The 13,388-nt window shown below is 36.6% G+C and overlaps 1 protein-coding gene across 1 annotated transcript in view; it reads left to right on the top strand.

The window, feature by feature from the left end:
• The first annotated feature begins 281 nt into the window (after positions 1 to 281).
• The window catches only part of BMS1 (BMS1, ribosome biogenesis factor), a 42,236-nt gene continuing 29,129 nt past the window's right edge, over positions 282 to 13,388 (top strand). Inside the window, exons 1-11 of the mRNA XM_006908366.3 lie at positions 282 to 440; positions 1,921 to 2,133; positions 2,936 to 3,126; positions 4,445 to 4,524; positions 6,945 to 7,133; positions 7,697 to 7,839; positions 8,571 to 8,692; positions 9,013 to 9,206; positions 10,346 to 10,485; positions 12,159 to 12,904; positions 13,115 to 13,216. Of these exons, the coding sequence (XP_006908428.1) occupies positions 1,958 to 2,133; positions 2,936 to 3,126; positions 4,445 to 4,524; positions 6,945 to 7,133; positions 7,697 to 7,839; positions 8,571 to 8,692; positions 9,013 to 9,206; positions 10,346 to 10,485; positions 12,159 to 12,904; positions 13,115 to 13,216 (2,083 nt within the window). The 5' untranslated portion in view covers positions 282 to 440; positions 1,921 to 1,957. The remainder of the gene's footprint in view (positions 441 to 1,920; positions 2,134 to 2,935; positions 3,127 to 4,444; positions 4,525 to 6,944; positions 7,134 to 7,696; positions 7,840 to 8,570; positions 8,693 to 9,012; positions 9,207 to 10,345; positions 10,486 to 12,158; positions 12,905 to 13,114; positions 13,217 to 13,388) is intronic.

Raw genomic sequence — 13,388 nt, forward strand, 5'->3', positions numbered from 1 at the left:
GAGAAGACGGCGCGGTGATTTCGGGGGTGACAAGGACCAAATATGTTACTTCCGGCTTTTGTCCCGCCCCAAGAAACGGGTGCTAGGCCAGACGGTCTCCACGGCCTGCAAAGGCACTCCGGCGTGCGCAGATAGGAGCCCCAGATCTGTAGTGCAGTACCTGCTTTGAATTCGCCACTCTAGCCGGCCGCTGGGAGTCCTAAGGCCCGGCGGGCGCTGTTCCAGGTGGACGCACTGCACTGCGCAGACGTCGCTTGCGCCCACCCTCAGCCAATCACGAGTCTTCCTTCCGGCTTTCCCCGGAAACCTGTCCTTCCGCCGGTCTTTTTCTTTTGCTCTCTCCTCGTTTCTCACCGGCGGGTGGAGTGTGCGCGTAGGGTGCCTTTCCGTTCCCGGTTTTGTCCATGCGGCCCTGAGAAGGAAAAGCAGTCGTGACCCCGGTAACGGCCGCGCGCTTGGGAGGCGGTGGCGGTGGAGGTGGGATCTCTGGGGCTGGGGCTCTGGAAGGATCGAGAGCCGTGTGCATATTAAGGTCCTCCTTGGGTCTTTCCGGCAGTCTGCCCCTAAGGAGTGTCTCAAACGCTGGCTAGACGTATTTTGTCTCTGCCAAGAAGTGCTCCGAGGTCGTTAGGGCAGAGGTTAACTTAATTTGTGCTGAGAGAGGAGGTGGCAGGGACAGTAGAGAGGTCATTTCCTAGTGGAGTAATCCTTGTCGGTGGCTTAGACCTGGGCTAAGTCTGTTGACCCCGAATTATGCTTTTTTCTCTTCCCACCCCCCCAAAAGGAGAAAGGCATTAAGTATGTACAAGCTCAAAACTAAAATATAATAGAAAAGAAAAACAATCCCTGAAATCATTCACTTATGTAGTTAAAAAGCGTTCTTAGAACCCAGCTCTCTTAAATCTCTGCTAGTGTTTCTTGACATCGTGCTGGTGTATAGGGACTATTTCTTCTGTTGTGTCTGTGGGAAATCTTACTGACCTGCAATGCAGCCTTCTAACGTGGCCCTTACTGCGTGGCACGAAAGCCATTAGTTTGAATTTCCATCACTAGTCAAATCATAGCTGTATCCATCTCTTGGCACAGTGCCTAGCACATCATAGGCAGACACAAATATTTATTGAGCTGAAATTAATTGGATGATGTGACCGCCTCTCTCCCCGACATAGGAGCGCTCTTACTGTATACAGCCTGATTTACTAAAAAAACTTACTAATCCAGTAGTTCCCAGTTCATGTGCCGTGAATTCCTGGAATGTTCAGAAATCATTGTAAGGGTTTCAGCAAATCCATGTGGTCTCCAGGTATCATCCACAACTAATCTTATCTCGTGTAGATATTACTGTTTTTAAGTGTACATAGTGATTGTTTAAGTGACTGTTTTAAAAGTTTTACAGAATCAAACTAAAAGTAATCATATAAAATGCTTTAATTATTTAAAATAAAATATCTTAAAAATAGTTTAAGTTTGGAAGCCCCTTCATTAGTGCAATTGATATTTAGGGCTGAGCTGTCCGGTATGGTAGGTAACCACTAGTCACTTATGACTATTTAAATTTAGAATTGAATTAATTAAAATTAAATAAAATTATATCTCAGTTTCTGTAGGTACATTTAAGTTCTCAGTAGCCACATGTGAACAGTTGCTACTGTGTTGAAAATTAAAGTTATAGAATATTTCCATTATTGCAAACACGGACAGTGCTGCTATAGACACTTAAGATGAATAAATAGTAGTCTAAGCAGAGGTAACTAATCTAATTTATAGCATAACAGAGCAGTGAAATTGGGGATAATATTAAGCAGTTTCTACCCCCGTTGGATGAACAAATACATATCTCTTTATAGGGAAATAAATGAATTTTTTGTTTTTCCCTGGATGTGTCTGGATTGTAAAATCCCTCCACCTCCATCAATGTAGATTGTTAGAGTTACTTGTGAATTGGTAAAGAGCCGCTATGGAGACTAAGGACCAGAAGAAACACAGAAAGAAAACCAGTGGGCCCAAAGCTCAGAAGAAAAAAAAACAGTATCTGCAGGATCTCCAACTTGGAGATGAGGAAGTTGCCCAGAAGAGAAACCCCAAAGCTTTTGCAGTCCAGTCTGCTGTGCGGATGGCTCGATCCTTTCACAGGTATGCTTAGCTGAATTCTAATGATTCTTTCATTTTTTTTCTTTTTAAATAGTAGAAGCTCTCCACATGATGTTTGGATTCATGAGTCTATTCTGCTCTAAAGGACATGAAGATGAATACCATATTTCTTTTACTAAAACATGAGAAGTCTTTCCTGTGGAGAGACTTTTCTCCAGCATCTGCACACTGATTGACTTTTTTTTTTTTTTTTTTTGGCCCAAGAGAAAAGCATAAGAGTTTTTCTTAATAGAATTTTTTTGTAAACTTTAAAAAATTTCTATGATAATAGATATGCTTGTGTTTTGTTTTTTTTCCTGGATATTATTAATAGAATTGTAATATGTAGTATTAACTAGCTTTGTTTAATGAATCCTAACTGAAGTCCAAGAAGTGTACTTTAAATATTATTGAATTAGAGTCTCCCAGTAGGAGAGCCAAATATAATTCCATATTCTCTGTTCTTATTCATTATAACTGTCTCCAAATTCGCCCTTTCTTTTCTTTTTAAAGTATTATAGTCAACTAATAAAGCAATTGGATTTAAGGTTTGTATCATTTTCAACACTCTGTACTACTGAAGTCAGTCTGTTACATATTTACTGAAGTGGTTATTTGGATTGTTAACAAGTCAGTCTGTTACATATTTACTGAAGTGGTTATTTGGATTGTTAACAAGTTAATTGCATACATATGTTGTCTGTTCCGCTCTCTTTAAAATCTTTACTTATAATGATAATGCCTTTCATATTTTGAAAATGAATTTATCTTTTTTTCTTTCTTTCTTTCTTTTTTTTACAAATAGGACTCAGGATTTAAAGACAAAAAAGCACCACATTCCATTGGTCGATCGAACTCCACTAGAGCCTCCACCAATAGTGGTGGTGGTGATGGGGCCTCCAAAAGTTGGAAAGAGTACTTTGATCCAGTGCCTTATTCGGAACTTCACCAGGCAGAAGCTGACAGAGATCAGAGGCCCTGTAACGATCGTGTCAGGTAGGAGGGTACTACCCCAGAATGACATGACAGGTATTGTCATCTGAGGGTCATACATGTTTTCGTTGAACATTTTCTTGATCAATAAATGTTAAAGTAATATTGTCATCTCTCTTGTAGTTTTACTAAGTTGGCTGTAGCTTCAAAAAAAGATAGATTCCCAGTAATAATATTGATGTAGATGTATATCTTATTCTCACTGCTGTATGGATTTGCCAGGTGTATTCCTCTGAAAGACTTGGCAGGCCTGGACACGCAGGCTGGTCATAGTGAGCATGTTTATTTAACAGATGGCAAGTACCTCCTATGTGCCAGGGATACCTGCTTGCCCCCATGAAGCCACATTCTTGTAGAAGTGAGGGAGTTTTTCTTTTTCCTGAAGGAACTTCTCTGAGAGATGGTGACCTTTCTCAATTTGAGGGAAGATGAAACAAATCCCCAAAATGGCAGTTGTAGAATCTGAAATCTCTTAGTATAGCAATAATAACAGTTGACCTTGAACTGCACAGGTTTACTTATAAGTGAATTTATGCAGTTGGTCCTTTTTAGGCCCAGGTTTCACATCTGCAGATTCAGCCAACCATGGATCAAAAACAGTATTTTCAGTTCATAGTTCTGTGGATGCAGAGGGCCAACTGTAAGCATTGTTCTGTAGCATATTATGTAAGGAACTTAAACACCTGCAGATTTTTGTGTCCATGGGAGTCCAGGAACCCTTCCCATATGGATACCGAAGGACAGCTGAAGTTTCTGGGGAGTCAAAAGTTACACGTGGATTTTCCACTGTGTGGGCGTCAGAGCCCCTAACTCCCTCATTGTTTAAGGGTCAACTGTAGTTGGATTGAGGCTTTTCTTTGTCTTTAAGGCATTTCTATCATGGTGACTGATTTCTTTAAACTTAATTTAAAATAATGGTTTTTCAATGAACACTTCATTACATTAGGTTGAGAATGTTTTTAGCTAAATGGGAACACAGGAAACTTTGATAGAGATATAATCATTGTCCTACTGCTGAACAACAAGGTCAGGATCCTTACGAAACCTACTTATCTGCCCATTCTAGTTGGAATTTTACCTATTTGAGCACTTTATGAGTAGACTTTTGATGATATTAGAGAATTTAGCAAGATTAGAGAATATAGCAAGAAAACCAAGATGGAATACATTTTATCAGTTTTCTCCTATAAAAATGAACTCTGGCATACTCCCATAAGTGGATATGGTTCTTTACTGGATGCAATTAAAAGTGATAATTAGAATTAATGGATATATTTTTTCAAGATTTTTTTTTTTAATAAAATTTTCATTTGCTTCACAGGTAAAAAACGCAGACTCACCATTGTTGAATGTGGATGTGACATTAACATGATGATTGATCTGGCTAAAGTAGCGGATTTGGTAAGTCAGTGGGGGCAATGTGGATTTCTGATGGGAACTTATAGTGGTGTGGTAAGTTATGTATCTCATGTTGAAGGGAAGAAAGGTTTATGATTAAAGGAATGGTGGGTGTCATCAAGGATATAATAGATGTGTTTGAATTGATGATGATAATTATTGTTATAATAAAAATGGAATGAGCACAATGAAATGTATTCTAAAATCTAAAAGCAAACCACAGGATGGAGAAAACCTTTCATGAACATAGCTAATAAAAGCTCACTAAGATATACATACATAAATAATACCATTTCTTGGACCCTTACTGGGTATAGTGCTTATAGCTTCCCAGTATGCTTTCGTGGTAAGTAGGTATTATCTCCAGTTTATATATGATAAAAGCAAGGCTCCCAGAAGTTAAGTAATTTGAGGATAGGAACTCTGCTCTTGATGGTTCCAGAACCTCCATTCTAAATGATTATGACAAAATTAATACACAGATTGCCCTTAAGAAGTTATCAGAGTTTATAATAGAAAATCTGTAGAGTACTTAGTGTATGGAAATCTTGCAGCCTCAATTGTGTTTACAGAAATGATACGGTTAGTTAATTATTTTTTAAACAAGCAGAAGTAAGCCAAAAAGAAAAAAATTAAGTCATAATGATTAGGAAGTGTGAGGTAACAGATACCTTGTTTTTTGTTTTATTTTGTTTCATTTGATTCAACACTTTCTGGATAGCTGTTTAGTGACGGAGCTACAGACATTCTTTGTCTCAAGAATTCCAAAATATAAAATAAAAATTAATAGAAATGTTATGGTTGTGCCATTTTAATATCAGAAAACTAAATACTATTCAAATTTTGAACATACAATGCTACCATTAATAAAAATAAGTGTGTCGTTGTCAACACAAAATAGTATAAACTTATTAAATCTTATATATTTGAAATAGTTTAACACGAGTCATTAGTTTCTCTTTTATGTAACGTATATCAAGTCCATAATTTTAAAGCATACACATTAACAAAGATAACTTTTTAATATATCTTTTTAAGGTTTAGAAAGGAACATCTGCATTTGGTAAAATATTCAAGTTGTACCACAGGGTACACAATGCATGTTTTCTCTTTCCTTGCCCTACCTCTAATCTCTCAGTACTCCTCAAAACAGTATCTTTCCAGATGCATCTATAAATATAATGCAGCTCTTTTAAAGGACACACTGTTAATTATACACACTGTTCTGTGCTTTGTTTTTTTCACTTACTATGTCTTGGAGGTATAGACTAAGTAGTATATAGATCAACCTTATTTTTTTTTAAGTATTCCGTTGCGCGTACCACAATTTATTTAACCTGGCTTATGTTGATTGTTCTGCTCTGGATTGTTATAAAGTCTCGAGTCACAGCAAAGGTACACATGATACATGCGTGTGCATTGGAGGAGTAATACAGTCTTCATTTATCTTCATTTGACAAAGATTGTCAGCTAAAGGACTGTTTACCACCTATTCTTTGGATCCTACAACTAATTGTTTACCCATTGGCACTCCATGATGTCAAATGGAGTTATTATATAGCCAGCTCACTCACCTTTACCCTGTTCCAGTGTTGGACAGCTCTGTGTTGCTGGCTTGGCCTCTGCTTTGCAGTAGCAGCTATACTTTCTCACGATGCTCAGTGACCCACCTTCATGCATTTTGTAGTTCAGTGTTATGAATTCCATAATTTAATAGATAAGTTTTTCTGTTTTTTTAAATTGTTTTTAATTAGCTACAGAAAAATGAGAACAGAGATGTCTTTAATATCCTAAAACTAAAAATCTCCAGGAATCAGCTCTGAAATTATTTTGCATGTTTAAAGAGTCATGAATTTTAAAAATTGGACTTATCTGCTTATATTTTCATTTATTATCTCTTCCATTTTTTTGGATATCAGAGATCTGTTATTTGGTTTCCTTGTTAGGGACCTATTACTTAGCGTGGAGTGAAGACTTTTCAGGTAAGGGCCAAATTGTACCCAGCCTTTCCTGAGTTATTTATCATACATCTATATTCTTGAAATAGAAGTTTATATTGTCGTGGCTATTGTCTCATGGTTGCCTTTTAGAGCAAGTCAAAGGGTGGTTTTTTTCTCTACCATGGTAATCTGTAACTAATCATTTGATTTAGTCTAGAGCAGGAGTGGGCACTTTTTTTCTGTAAAGGGCTAGTTAATAAATATTTTAGGCTCAGTGGGTCATAGTTTCTGTTGCAACTACTTAACATTGCACTGTGGCTCAAAAGTAGTTGTAGACAGTACGTAAATGAATTAACGTGGCTGTGTTCCATGATAACTTTAGTTATCGAGACAGGTGATGGGTCAGATTTGGCCCACAGGCTATAGTTTGCTGGTGGTCTGTTTTGTGTAGTTTCCTTGAGAAATTGTGTCTTCCTTTTTTAGGTTCTGATGCTTATAGATGCCAGCTTCGGGTTCGAAATGGAAACATTTGAATTTCTAAACATCTGTCAAGTACATGGCTTTCCTAAAATTATGGGTGTTCTCACTCACCTAGATTCCTTCAAGTATAATAAGCAACTGAAGAAGACAAAGAAGCGATTAAAACACAGGTTCTGGACAGAAGTCTACCCGGTAGGAAGAGAATTATTAATTATTAACACTATAATTTTTTAAAAATAAGATGAGTAAGAGAGGTTAAAAAGCATCTTTGTAGGATTCACCTCCTGAGTTTTCTTTAAAAATCTGTTCATGGTCTCTGGCATATTTTTTCGAGATAGTCTTAATTCCAGACTTCTTGGTATGTCTCATTTGTATCTGTATCCGCCAGCACCAGGCAATGTCTGGCTCTTGTGATTTAATAGAGTTTGTCTGAGGTTTCTCCTAGCTACGAGCCCATTGGTCACAGGATTTTTTCTGTGCCCAGGAGCCTCACTGCCCTTTCTGTACAATACTCTAAACAAATTCCTCTGCTTGACTGGAGAGCAGTTTTGAAACTAAAAGTATTTACAGTTCTGTTCCTATGAAGCCCTGATAAGATGATTCCTAAAAGAAGCCAGAGAAGCATTGGCACAGTGGTTTGCTAGAAGTCGCTCCTTTTCAGGGTTGCTTCTTATTTAGAGGCATTTATTTTGATGCAGTACTGATAAGAATTTAGTTGAAATTTGATTTTTTGTTCTTTTTTCTTTAATATTCAGGGTGCTAAGCTGTTTTACCTTTCTGGAATGGTACATGGAGAATATCAAAATCAAGAAATTCACAATCTGGGCCGTTTTATTACAGTTATGAAGTTTAGGCCTCTTACATGGCAAACCTCTCACCCTTATATCCTGGCAGACAGGTAAAAAGTGAACGTACATTTTTGCTTTTCTTGTCCATGTATTTCAAAGCTGAAAGGTTAGAAAAAGAATAGTAATAGAGCTTATTTTGTACTTAATTTTGAATAGTGGAGGGAGAAATGTAGTTGATGGAAAATGCCTACTTTTTTTGTATCATACTTAAAGATGCTGTAGCTTTGGGAATAAAGTATAATATATTTAGAAAAATGTGAGGATTTTGAAGCATTTAAGGCTACAGGATGTGGCTTCATCGTGCTTTTCTACCCTTAATTTAGACCATGGTCCTTCAATCACTCAAACTGTGTCCTGTGCTTTCATTCCTCTGTGCTTTTTTTCATATTATTTTCTTATCCTGTAATACCCCTTTTCTACCTGGTAGAACCGAAGCCACGCTTAAAAACTCAGATCAAAGCTTAATCCTCTTCCAAAAAGGGTTTTTCTGGATATGTTCTCTACTCTTCTCTTACCTCAGGTGCATGCATTTCTCATTTCTAATGTCTTACTTATGGAAAGTATATCACATAGAGCCTAAAAGAAGTGCAGTCATATGGTTGCTTTTTTTTTTTTTTTTTTTTTGGTAGATAGTGAACTGTACTTCCTTATTTCTATATTTCCTATAACTTTCTAAAGGTGTTTAGTGAACTAGTGAATGTGAGGAATTATTGACATATGAAGGGAGGTACAAGAACTTTGATATTAATTTCTGCCATATAATTGGGTTTTATTTTTCTAGGATGGAAGATTTGACAAACCCAGAAGATATCCGAAGAAATACCAAGTGTGACCGAAGGGTGTCTCTTTATGGTTATTTAAGAGGAGCACACTTGAAAAACAAATGCCAAATTCACATGCCCGGTATCCTTTTGTTGTAAAATGTACTGTATTCGTAGAACTCTTGGGATACTTGATTTCTTAGGAAAACTGAAAAACAGCCAAAAAAGGTAGAAGCACCGTGCTGGAGGATTTAAGAGTAACTACCAGGCTTTGCATCTGCCAGCAAAGATACTGAGTTAATCAAGTCCCCTCTGCTCTGATGGTGTCGTTTAGCCAGAGAGGCATAGTGCCACTGTCAGATGATGCCTTTGTCATGGCTGAAGCCTTATGACTGTGGGCCATTTCTTCTGACAGTTAATAGACTTGTCAGCTGAAGCCATCTTCTTGTCTCTGTCTTCCAGGTGTAGGAGATTTTGCTGTGAGTGACGTCAGTTTCCTACCAGACCCCTGTGCCCTTCCTGAACAACAAAAGAAGCGCTGTTTAAATGAAAAGGAGAAGTTAGTTTATGCACCTCTCTCTGGAGTCGGTGGGGTGCTGTATGACAAAGATGCTGTCTATGTTGACCTTGGTGGCAGCCATGGCTTCCAGGAATCGGTGAGAGGAAAGTGACAGGAAGTAACATAGTCAGCTTTTATTTACTGAAACTTTTTATCTTTATTCATGTTTATGATAAAGACTACAATGCACATTATAAATATGCAGAGTACTTAATTGTATCAAGGAGAAAGTAAAAATCATGTTCTCCATAACTCCCTGCTGCCAAGATGCACAGGGGATTCTGTGTATCCCAGCGTGGGCATTGCAAGCAGTTTGGCACCTCTGCTTCTGTCTCTCTTTATACAAAATCAATGTGTTTCCTAGCTCTCTTTGGTCTTTTTCTTTTTTTCTGTTTCTTAACTATATACGTATTTATTTAGGTCATATTATATGTTTAGATTAATATATATTATATGTAAATATAATATGTGGCATTTGTATGTGGGAGAGAAATATTTGTTTAATGAGATCCAACTGTAAATTCTTTTTCTGTTTTTTGCGGCACTTAAGAATATGTGATTTCATTGTTCCATGTTAGTATTTGTAGAGCAGCTTTCATCTGTATACAGCTATATAGTATTTCATTGTATAGATAAACCTCATTTACTGAAGCAAGGGGCTCAGTAAATGAGTGCTAAGGGGCTCACCCTATTTCTCCTGGTTTAAACAGTGCTGCAGTGAGCACCCTTGCGTATGTAGCTTTGCTCACTGGAAAGGATCTTTCTATGCAGTAAATTCCTTGAAGTGAAATTTTTGTATCAAAAGGTAGCAAATTTTTTTAAGTAAACTCTAGATTTTTATTTCTTTTACTGCTTTGAAATGAGATTTTATTGGGCTAAAATAGGTGCTTTCTATAGCATTGACACCAAAAGTTTTTCTAGCTTTTTTTTAAAATTAAGTTTATTAGGGTAACTGGTTAATAAAACGATATATGTTTTAAATTTACAATTCAGTAAGTGTTATGTATAGTGCATTGTGTTCTAGGTAAGTATTTGGGTTACCAGGTGTATACTCCATGAACTTGGAAGAGTTTAATGAAGACAGAGATCAATTTTAAGTGTTATAATAAAACTTTTTTGAGGCAGTAAGGGTTCTCAGGAACTATGTTTAAAGTTAATTTTGAGACAGTAATTGAAAAGTGTGTCTTCAGAATCATTGTGCATTCCTCACTTTCCCTTTCTTGGTGGCCTTAATAGGACGAAGCTAGGCCCACCCATGAACTGGTTCAGAGTCTCATTTCCACCCATTCCACTATTGATGCCAAGATGGCTTCAAGTAGAGTGACCCTTTTTTCGGATTCCAAACCACTGGAGTCAGAGGATGTAGATAATCAAGGGTAAGTTTGCTATTTTTCAATTTTTATTTAAAAAAATATATTGCAGAAGACTATATTACCCATAACTGCCATCATCATACATTTTGATGTGGGATTCATTCCAGGTTATTTTGTTCTACTTTGCTTTGTATGTGCATCTGTTTCTGAGGACTCTTCATTTAGGTGGCATTAAATGGAAAATTTTTGTTAATATGCAAAATTCAGTTTTTAAAAGACCCAAAATATTCTTCAACTATTACAAAATCTTTTCCGTATGTTGCTTTTTTATTTCTTAGGAAACCTGAGGCCATTTGTCTTTCTTTCAGTGGTCAAAATAGTGGAACAACCAGAGTCAGGGAGCTTGTTAACGTGGCTGGCCAGAAACCATACATCTTGTCTCTAAAAGTTTTGGTTTATTGTAGTGATTTATGACTCCCAATAAAAATGAGTCTGAAAATAATTGAGATTATCTAGTGTATAACTTATTATAAAAATATACTAATGAAGAAAAATACCATCTACTGCCCTCTAACTAGCAGATGATATATATAGCACAGTAATTGACCGCAACGGATCTACTAGTTTGGGGGAATCATCTCTCTAAGCCTCAGTTCCCTAATAAGTCAGGAGTTTTTTGTGGTGATTAAATACAGTAGTGTACATAAACTATTCAGCATGATGTAGATAACGAGTATTCCCTAAAAATTCCTTCGTATTACGATCAGTGTTATTAGCCATTTTCATTTTGAGATATTCCTCTAATCATCCTTGTCTACATGGATACTCTTTCTAACATGGTTACAATCATGATACATGTAAAATTTCAATATCCTTTTTCTATACAGTCTCTATATATTCATCATTTTGTTACTATTGATGTATTCTAATCCTTTATCATTTTGTGCGATTTTTAGTATTTCCCTGATTGTTTTTTTCACAATTTTATATGAACTGTTACAGTAAATAGCTTCATAATTTTTTTTATTTCATCCCGTGGTTTTAGCATCTTGATGATGATTCTTTATCAAGTATTGCACTGGTGATTTCAAAATGGCAATATTCTTAACCTGTTATTCCTTCTATATTTGTTAATTGGCATTCCTTAACAAGGAGCTTTCACTTCCACCCCTTTATTTTAATATCATTGTTGACTAGTGAAATTTTTTTTGTTTGTTCTGGTTGTTATTAGCCCATTAATATCATTATTCTTTCTGTTGCTTACATTGTCCTTTCAGTCTGTCTTCTGCATCTTTTTGGCCTGTTGGTCTTTAAGCAGGTCCAGGCTTGCTTTGTACTTCTCTGCCTTTGACCCGGAGTGAGCCATTTCTCCAAGGATCATCTGTTTCAAGCTTGGAAATGATCAGTCTTCTAAAAGATTTGTTAAACACTTGCTTCCATTTTGACCATTTTTTTCCCTAAAATTAGGTGCTTTTTTTGCCTTTTTTTTTTTTTTTTTTTTTTAAGGCTATCTATTCTCTCTAAGTTCTTTTGAAGAGTGTTGTTAGGAAACTATGAGTTTGCTTTTTAACTATTCCAGTATTTATCAAATCATTCCTTTCTATGCTATGTCATTTAAAACCATTCCTTGACATTATTTTCTGGGGGTTTTCTTTTCCATATTTATTGACTTAACATTCTTGGATTAGTGGATTGTTATACAAATCGAATTATTTTGCATTTACTTGGTAATATAGGTTGTGGATGCCAAAAGAGGAAAAGTATGTGGATTTGAAAACCGGTCGAGTACGTCGGAAAGCCGTTTTTGTGGATGAAGATGAGTCTGGAGATAGTGATGTTGAAGATGATGAAGAAATGTTTGAAGGTGACAGGTTGGAAAATAGCTCTAGTGATAATGAAACAGAAGAGGAAGAAAATGCTGAAATTACTGATAAAGTATATATGACTGGTAAAGGTATGAACTGGCAGAAACTTGAGGAGATGGAAGAAGACGTTGAGGTAGATTTGCCAGCATTTGCTGACAGTGACGATGACCTTGAGAAAAGCTCAGAGGATGAAGGAGAAGCAGAGGAAGCTGATGAAAGCAGTGAAGATTCCACTGTAGAAGGAGAGAGGGATATTTTAGTATCCAAGGCTATAGAAGACAATAAACCAGGTCTTCTACACAGTAATGGTTTGAGCAACAATTTAAATCTGGAGAAGACAATGAAAAAAGCAACCCTCCCTATTTCAGATTCAGGTCATTGTACAGCTGAAGAGGCATTTGCATCTGAAGATGAATCTGAAGAAAGCACTCTTAATACAGAGGAAGAGGATTCAGAAAATGAAGAAGTTATTAGGAAAAAGTTTCCAGAGCCTTCTCAAATGGTCAGTGGTCAGAAACTTGGGTCAGAAAACTTAATTGATGAGACCAGTGATATAGAAGACTTACTCAAAGAGGAAGATTACAAGGAAGAAAATAATTATTCAACAGAAACTTTAGGTATGTTTAAAATAAACTGCCATTATATACTTGGCACTGAAAATGTTCTACAAATAGAATGTCTACATTTGGGGGTCTGCTGTTTTGGATATTTTATTAACTGTTCAAATATTGCACCTCATAAAAGGATTTCAGGATGAATAAGCAGTGAGCTTGAAGCAGAGATGACAGATAAACACACTTAACTAATGTTGGCCTTGGTCATTTCAGGTGCCCTTAAGTGGAAGGAAGACCTTTCCAGGAAAGCAGCTGAGGCCTTTCTGAGGCAGCAACAAACAACTCCAAATCTTCAAAAGTTTATTTATGGAACAGGTAAAAGAGTTCTGGTTTAGACCTAGAAGCATTTTAGTTTCTTAGACTTTTTTCTGAAAAGGAGATGGGGAAATTGGTTGAAGGATTAGAATGGTACTTGAGATATCCATAAGGTATTTCTGGCTGTCACAGTTCATATCTGACAGTTGTTTTTAATTATCAGCTCACAAGG

This window comes from Pteropus alecto, unplaced genomic scaffold, assembly GCF_000325575.1.
Source record: "Pteropus alecto unplaced genomic scaffold, ASM32557v1 scaffold333, whole genome shotgun sequence".
Classification (NCBI taxonomy): domain Eukaryota; kingdom Metazoa; phylum Chordata; class Mammalia; order Chiroptera; family Pteropodidae; genus Pteropus; species Pteropus alecto.